The 8,656-nt window shown below is 39.4% G+C and overlaps 1 protein-coding gene across 1 annotated transcript in view; it reads left to right on the top strand.

Moving 5' to 3' along the window:
* The first annotated feature begins 3,164 nt into the window (after positions 1–3,164).
* Positions 3,165–8,656, top strand: part of ARNT2 (aryl-hydrocarbon receptor nuclear translocator 2) — a 74,468-nt gene continuing 68,976 nt past the window's right edge. Inside the window, exon 1 of the mRNA XM_009872580.1 lies at positions 3,165–3,274. Coding sequence (XP_009870882.1) covers positions 3,165–3,274 — 110 coding nt within the window. The remainder of the gene's footprint in view (positions 3,275–8,656) is intronic.

Here is an 8,656-nt window from a genome sequence, read left to right as displayed (position 1 = left end):
CAAATGGGTAGAAGTGGAAGTAATGGGGGAAGCAGCTCAGATCCACTCCACTGTTTGGCCAAAAGTTCTTGCAGCTGCCCCTTTTGCGAGTAGGGATTTAACAGCCACAGCCTAGTGCTAATATTTTTCTGCCCAGCCATCCGGCTTTGATAGGGCTTCCAGCAGCCCCTTGGCTGCAGCTGAGCAATGGACTCGCTTTGTCAGCTCTGTCCCCGAGGTCGTGCCGCAGAGCGCCGGTGGCGCTCTTTACGCTCTGAGACTGTGTGAGAGGAACTTCTCTGGCTGCTCCCGTGGAGGCATGTCAGGTTCTTGGTGCTCTGTGGTGGTGTTGCCCTTGGGCTTGCTGTCTTTGCTGTATTTGCTCGGTGGCTTGAAAGAGACCCAACCCTCTCGGTTTCTTCATCAGCAGAACTCTTACTTCTGTTGTGTCAGGGAAGAAATCTTGGAAAGCCGACCGCTTTTCTTAGAGATGTGGTTGGATGTCGCACACTTGGATATTTGTGCAGGTCTGTCACACCTTTCGAGTGGGGCATGATGGAAAACCTTCTGAGCTGAAGGGCTGAAGCTTGGTTCCCTCTTAGTTCCACTTACTCGTGGATTACTCTGTGTGGATCCCCTGATGTTTGGGTGGGTTTTTTTGACTCCTGTGCTTATGTCTTGGAAGTGGAAATTTTTGAAGCCATCTTTTTAGAGCCGTGAGCTCAATGAGCTTGGTTTTGTTCTCCCAAGACTGTGAAGACATATTTGAAGGCTATTTTGTATAGGAAGTTACTTTCTTCATTGCACTGGTTTTGATGTGCAATTCTAGAGATGTCAAGTACTACGCAGTAACTCTTCAGCTTATCCTGTCGTAGACAGATGATCTGGTTGTTGCAGAATGTTTTCTTTCAGGTGTTTTTGGATGCTGATACAACTGAGCCTGTGGTTTGACCATACCTCTAGACCTTTCTTTTCCTCTTTTTTTTTAAATGAAAAAAATACAGGGTTTCATAGTTCTTTACTACTTGAAACTTGCTAACTACCTGTGCCTCTCATGTCTTAGTGAGTTAAAGGCTGAAATAAAAGGAGAAAAGCAACTCATTCCACCTAGCCACAACCACCTGAATTGAGTATCTGATCCAATCTATCTTTCTAGATCTCCCTGAGTTGTCAGTGGAGAGAGCGAGGGACCTACAGAAAGAGGTTTATTCCATCCATTTTGGGTTCATCTCTGATCATGGGTTGCATAGGATGGTGCTTTTTTTCGTTTTTAATGATTGATAAATATACCTTAAATAATTAGCTTTGGCTTTTAGACTTTTAAGAGTAGACGAATCCAAACTTTGATCTGTTTTTTTTCATAGTCTTTGTTTTAGATTGAGGAAAATGAGCTTGCAAGAATTTCTCATCACAATTACAAATATGGTATTTTTTTTACTCTCTTAAAGTACTGCTCAGAGTTGAGCTGAAATTGTTTTGCATTTACAAAAAAAAATCTGATTGCTTTGCTGCTCTGTACTGAAATGTGTTTCTGAGTGACAGGGACACTTTACAGGTAGATTTATTATGGTTTTTACCATCTGCTTTAATAAATGAGTGAGCAGAGCATTTCAAAATGACCTTCAGTTCTAGCCATGAAATATGAGTTTGAATACTCCAAGTGAATTATTGGCATTAGACTGCTAAACATACTTACTCTGGACACAGTGATTTACCATTTTTTTTTGGATGATCGTGCTTTTTTTGTATGGAAATATGCTAATATACATTAATGTAGTGTTTCCACATAGCAGCAGCTTTAGACACAGCGGGAGGTTCCGCGATGTGGTGCTGTAGGCAGAGGCCTTGTTGTTTGTCCTTGCACACTTTGTTGAAAAATACCAGATGAGTACTTTGTTGCTTTTTAGTTGGAAAGGAGTTAATAAAAGTAAATGTACTGGAAGAAATTCATGATATCAGTGGACAGATAAAATGTTATTATTTAAAATGCATAATGCTGCATAATGGATTTATAGAAAGTGTGGCAGAGATGCTCTCCAGATATAGTGAATAAACATGGATTCCTGTTTCAGTAATTGAAGTTCTTTTGTACTTACCTGTTGGCAAAAAGCAGCAGGATATTTTAACAGATTTGCTTTCCATTAGTAAATATATTTATCTATAGCTCCAGATACTCTGCCAAGTTAAAAAAAAAAAGTTGAAAGGAAGATGCATTTTCTTTCAAGATAATTAAATGTTGTGACTGCAGATTTTACCTCGAGTGAGTAAAGTACATCTGCATTTAAAAAAGTTTTAATTGCTTACATAGTTTACAGGAGTTGCACAGAGGCAAAACATCCTCAATCCATGGGATGGGAGAAAAGGGTATAAATACATTATATTCCACTTTTATTTTTTGAAGTGTAATGAACTATTATCAATAGGTTGCAAGAGTAGTTGCCATTAGCTGTTTGAAAACTGTTACCTAAGGCATGCTCCTGCTGTTCCTCAGATCAAAGTTTTGAGGTCTGAAGATCTCATTGACCTGTGGTTGTACGCTGGGCGCTCGCAGAGGGATGAACAGCAGCCTGGGTTTCGGGCTCAGTTCTGCTCTGCAAGGCACCACGCAGAAATGCAGGAAGCCATGGAGCTCTCCTAAGTTCAACCTGGTCCTCTAAATGCCGCTGGAATATAAATAATAAAAAAGCAGTGTTACTTGATAATTCCTCCCTGCTCTAAACTTTTGACCTCACTGGCAAATTGAGAAGTTTTTCAAGTTTTATTTTCCTTGGTACCCTGGTACCATGATCCACAGCTTCGTTTGTCTTGGCAGTTCGGCTCTGCAGTTCTCTGCAGGGCGGTTTAACTATTGTAAAAGGTTGTTGGCCTTCACCTGACAGTGCCTCCGAGAAGTCAGATTAGAACCATTAAGTAAACAGAAATACCGAGGGACCTACGTGGAATTCTCTCTGTCTGCCGAGACACTCGCCATGGCTGTTGAGAGATCTGGGGTTCTTTAAAAGAGCTGTGAATCTGTAGGTCTTTGGTAGGAGAGCTTTGCTTTTCCAGAGAAATAAAAAGGAAAACTTTCTCTGCTTATTTTTGAAAGGGCCCTTCTCTAATGTTGTCATCACAGGTTTCTCCTTGAAGGCAGTGGATTAAAGGACTTCCCCCTCCCCTTCTTTCCTTGTTTCTGTGTTACAGAAATGGCATCAGATATTCCTGGCTCGGTGGCCTTGCCGGTGGCACCGATGGCAAGTGGACAAGTGAGAATGGCAGGATCCATGCCTTCCAGAGGAGGAAAGCGCCGCTCTGGGTAAGCCTTTTTTTTTTTTTCCCCAAGTCTGAAACTGGAAATTACAGGTATTGCAAAACTGAAAATGTATGTCTATGTGTATGTTTTATTATGCAATGTTTGTGTCTGTAACCTTCATTATGACATTAGTCGCTGATGTTTTGTTTTTCTGTTCAATGTATCTGCTCTTCCTGCAAGATCAAACTTGCTGATAAGTGTATCGTGTTTTGTTTTGCATGCTTCAAAAGACTTTCAGGTTTGGCAGAGCAGAAGCAGAGTTTGGATCCCATGGCTGTTGTACATGTAATGAATGTGTATTGCCTACATCTGTTTAATCTCAAAAGGATTTATCATATGAATAAAGGTAGCGAGATGTGTTCTTACTTGCAAATGCAGACTTATCCAGCTTCACCTGACGTTTGAACTTGGCATCTCTCAAATAGAGGCCTTCTGTTAAAAATATTTTCTGTATAGTCCCAGGTACAGAACTACCACAAGCCAGTCACTCCACAGAGATTGTCATCTACGATATTCTAGGTCTCATCTGAAATGCAGTGCAGTTTGCTTCTGGGAGAAATGGCCTGAATCAAGTTCAGCCCTTGCACTAGCTTGAGGACTCAGTTAAAGAGGAAAGTTTATTTTGTCCAACTTAAAAACTTAGTGTGGCGTAGGGATAGTTTTTCCACGTCAGATTGCTGTGTGGGAACTCATATTAATCTTATGTGTTAGAAGTATAGCAAGAGCTGTAGAAGGGCAGAAAACTATCCTCTAGTATTAATTTTGTTTTTATCAAAGTTTGATCACAAATAATGGTCTTTAGGTGATGCTTTCTCAAAGATATGTGATCTGACAGTACCTGCAAGAGATTGATTAGTTTTATATTTAGCCCTAGATATGACACTCGTTAAAACTTAACGAGGTTGATAGTATGAGTAAAATCTTCAGTGATGCCTAAGGAGAAGACGTTATTCTGTGAGAGAGCTGCTCTAGGGATTGTTCACCGAGGTACGTTGCCAGTTTTAGGTGTTTGCTCAAGTAACAGTTCTGGAGTCTCAGTCCTGGAATGAATTAACAAGGGAGAAGGTGGACCTCGCCTTGGACACGGAGCCAAGCCGATGTGATGTGGACACTCAGGGTGGTTGTTCTGAGGGGCTTCCTTCAGACAGAACAGAAGTGCTTCATATGCTGAGGTAACTGTATGAAATTGGTCTGAGAAACTCCTGAAATCTGACTTTGACAGGCATCACATTTTTATTTTGAAACTGTTCAGTGAAAAAGCCTTTTCAAACTTGCACTCACAAGAGAAAACAAAGTATTAACATCTTGTCATTGCTACGTAACATATGTAAGCTTTTGTACTTTTGAGTTGCAGGATAGTTGATATCTTTTTTTTGATCATAAACCATGTTAACTGCTAATACCGGTTTGCAAATTACCGTTGCTAAGGGTTGATGTTGCTGACTGTGAAATCTTCTAATTATATTAAACACTGACTTGGTATTAATTGAAAGCTATGCTTTAACCATTGCATTTTAAGTATCATCATCTATTTGCAAGAAAATGGAGTGGAGGAAGGGTGGAAGGAACATAAAATCAAATTATTTAAAATGTATTTAACATGCAGATTCAGTGAGCAAGTTAGTATAGATTTGCCATTACACCCAGACAGTGGTATTTTATCTGTGCTCCAGAGCTGTGAACTAGTAGCCTTTCTCCAAGCCTGGGCTGAGGGGGCTTTTTTTTTTTTTCACTGTCTATGTATTCAGACCTTGAGGAAAAGAATGCCTGCTGTGTCTAATTCCTCCTAGCTTCTCTTTGAACAAAGTTGCAACTAACACTTGGTCCTTTCATTACTGTCCTGGCGATACATCTTTGTACACCTAAATCCTTGGGCGTTTTAGAAATGAATGCTTTGTGTCAAACATAAAGGAATGTAGCTAGCAAACACAGTCATCTTTTCCAGCTCCAGTTATCTCTGAAAATTGTTTCTTTTCTCATAATTGCTGAGGCAAGCTGGCAGAATAATTGCTGTATGGACTTGAATGTAGATCAGTTTAAACTCATTGACTATCCAGAAGGTGTTTCTGCAGTGTAGGCATTCGGCTTTGTTGACAGCTTGGGAAAATATTTTTCCTTTCTATAAATTGTACCAAATACTTTATACAAAATAGTGATAGTGTACAATAACGTGCTGCAGTGGTCAGTGACTAACTTAATGTCAGTTCTTTATTTACCATGTTTTTTCTTTAGGCTTTGCTGTATTAGAGGATATGGGGCTTTTTTACCCTCCTAGGTTATGGCAAGGGAGGGTTTGGTGGGTTGTTTTTGGTTGTTTTTTTTTTTTTTTGATTGCTCAGTTTACAGTTACATTGGTTTTGGTTCAGTTCAGTGTATGGTGGTGTCTTTTCTCTGATCCCCAAGTGTAAGTTGTGGGGGGATATGGGGAGGAAAAGACCTCAGCTTCCCTCCCAGGTTGAATCCCTGGATATTGTACAGAACAAAAAGCCGTAGTACCGATCCCCATCTGCCTCTCAGCTGCATGTGCTCCTGAGCATTCCTTCCTGCCCCCTTCCTACGCTCTATAATCATGGCAAGCCATCTTTTGACATTTCTTGGGGATTTTACATGATAATTTTGTTGCAGTGTTCTCCCATCTCAGTTTTTTAACCTGTGCAAGACCAACTTGGTGGAGTTTCGTTGTTTGGGGTTTTTTTTGGTAGGAAAATGTCTCTAATTTTAATGAAAATAAGTCAAAAATATTTTTGTTGCTGTATTTATGGTACCCACGCATGTTTTGAGGAGAATATATTTTAATAAGTACCTCATGCATCAGGCCTTTTCATGATTGACATGAACAGTATGAAAGAGGAAAACAAGATTTATGCTGTCTCTTCAAAACAAAAGAGCATAGTGCAGCTCTTTTTTAAAGTATCTTTTTAATGGGAATTTTAAATGAAGATAAAAGATACTCTCTCTGAAACTACTGAAATTATGTCATTTGTCTTCTTGGAGGCTGCTTCTACTGTTTTGCTAATGTGCAATGTACTTTATCTAAACAGAAGATTTTATCTGTCAGGGTATGAGTTTGCTGGAATATTATTTTATGTGTTCTACTGTGTTCTGTTAAAGGTTACAACGGATTCCCTATCTTTCACTCCACCTTGCTGTAAAGCAGACACGGTGGTTCAGGCAGGACATTGAAAACAATGACTATACTTGAGATTTTTTTCAGGTTTTGAAAGGCTTTTTTCAATTTTACCCAGTGTAATGTGAAATTAGGTGCTGTGCATATTAACAAAGATGTGACAGAGACACATTCGCTGTTGCATGTTTACAAGTATTGACTTTTTTAATTAACTGTTAAATTTATTTTTTTCATCTTGTGTTTGGAGTAAAATCAAATTTTTAATGTAGTTTAATAAAGGCGTTATTTAAAGATACAGTCTGCTGAAGTCTGGTATTGTACCCTAGGCACTCGGATTCTGCCATGATGAGCCTGCTCTCAATGTGGTGGGTATTACCTATGGATAGTCACTTACCAAGAGCTTACACGATGTGAAGCTGATATCCAGCCATCTAGACAAATAGGTGTGTTACTCCCACTTACTCCTTTGGAAGTAGGTATACAGTGCAGGCAGCAGGATCAAGCCTTAAACTGTCATCAGCTTCTCTGTAATTCTGTGTGTTATATTCCAGACTGAATACAGCAGAGCTAAGATTTGATTTTGGGGTTAAAAACCATCTCTTAGCATGTGGATGGAGTATTTGGCTGGAAGCTAAGAAAATCTACCAAGGTACAGAACATCAGTGTATTGGAGGGGAAGGAAAGGAGTTACAAAATGAAGCCATCCCAAATTAAAACAATGTTTTATTATATCCCTGAAGAAAAAGCTTTTTCGCCATAGGCATATATATATGTTTTCTTCAGCTCTTTTCCCCTGAGTTTCAAACTGGAGGTTTCTCTCAGCTGTGTTTCAGCTGCCAGTCAAACCAGTGAAGGATATGCCTGATGTGATGTTTTTTGGAGTGGTTTCAGGTGGAGCCAGCCCAATACACTCCTGTAACACTGACTTACATTTCTGGTGTAGTTAGAAACATGGCAATTGAGATAATTCAAAAGTTAGTTTTGAAGTGTCACCTACAGGCACATTATTATATGTGAGGAAGAAGCAGGTAGGTAAGAGGAGACCTATGGCTAGATGCTGAATTTCTGAGAGTAGTGTATGTGCAGCAGCCTGGGGAAATTCAGGCTGCTGGCACTGAAGGCCATGGTTAGGGTGGCAAACGGCAGTGCGTCGTCCTGGTCTTGGCTTTGAAATCCGATTGAGTGACATTACGTGACAAAAATGTAATTTATACTGAAAGTGGTGACTGTGTTGAACTTGGCCAAATTAAATACATGTCTTTTCTTAAGACCCTTTGGGGAAGATGTTTTTTGGTTTTTTTTCCTCTACTTCCTCCAGAAATGAGTAATTGCTCTTACCATCTGGAAAATATTAGTGTGACTTCTGTAATAACATTTCCAATTTCTGTACTTATTTGCTGCCCTTGTCCCTGATTGTGCATAGATGGCTGTGATTCAGACACATCTTTTATAGTCCAGTCTGTCTTGGTTATCAGAGTTAGGAAACAAGGCAGTATTGCCTGACTGGCACTCGTACTTCTCTGTGCTGACATTGTTTTAAAGAGTGTTTTTCCATCACTATTCCCACACATATATCTTAATTTTTAATTGGTAGGGGTTTATTTTAGTACTGGAATAAATATTATTGGCAATTTGCAGGGGTTTTTTTCCTTTAATATGGCTTATATCTGTTAATATGAAGAGTGTTAGAGACATGGAATCTGTGATTGTATGAAGTTGTGTTACACTGAAACCTTAAAAAGCTTATAGTGTTAAAGAAACCCAACAAAATTGTTTGCAGAACAAAACTGTTTTCCTGTCTACACAAATTACATTTAAGTGGCTGATCAAGGTCTATATATTCCCATTTGGTCCCCATGTGTTGCCTGGTATAGTCAAGAGGTGACGTCCCTGCCCATGACAGGGAGGTTAGACTAGATGATCTCTAAGGTCCCTTCCAGCCCATGCCATTCTGTGGTTCTATATATCTTATTAATGTATTTTCTTATTAAAATAAAGGCACTAATACTGTAATTGTGTATGATAATTTTGTGTCACCTTGGTTCCTAGTCTACCTAAGTGGCAGAGTCACCTCGTTATAGATGAGATACCTATTTGTCAACCTCTTTTTAAAAGTTTTTAAAAGTTGCGTAACTTTGTAGTGAATTAATATCAACGGGAAGGAGACAATCACACCACCTAACATAGGAAGCTAATTTAGATGGCTAATTTAGAAAGTAAATCTTCCTAGTTTCTCTGTGTAAGAAGTGAAGAAAGAC

This window comes from Apaloderma vittatum, unplaced genomic scaffold (genome assembly GCF_000703405.1).
Source record: "Apaloderma vittatum isolate BGI_N311 unplaced genomic scaffold, ASM70340v1 scaffold11237, whole genome shotgun sequence".
Classification (NCBI taxonomy): Eukaryota; Metazoa; Chordata; class Aves; order Trogoniformes; family Trogonidae; genus Apaloderma; species Apaloderma vittatum.
Note: the sequence above shows the minus strand (reverse complement) of the source record. Positions and strands in the feature narration are given on the sequence as shown.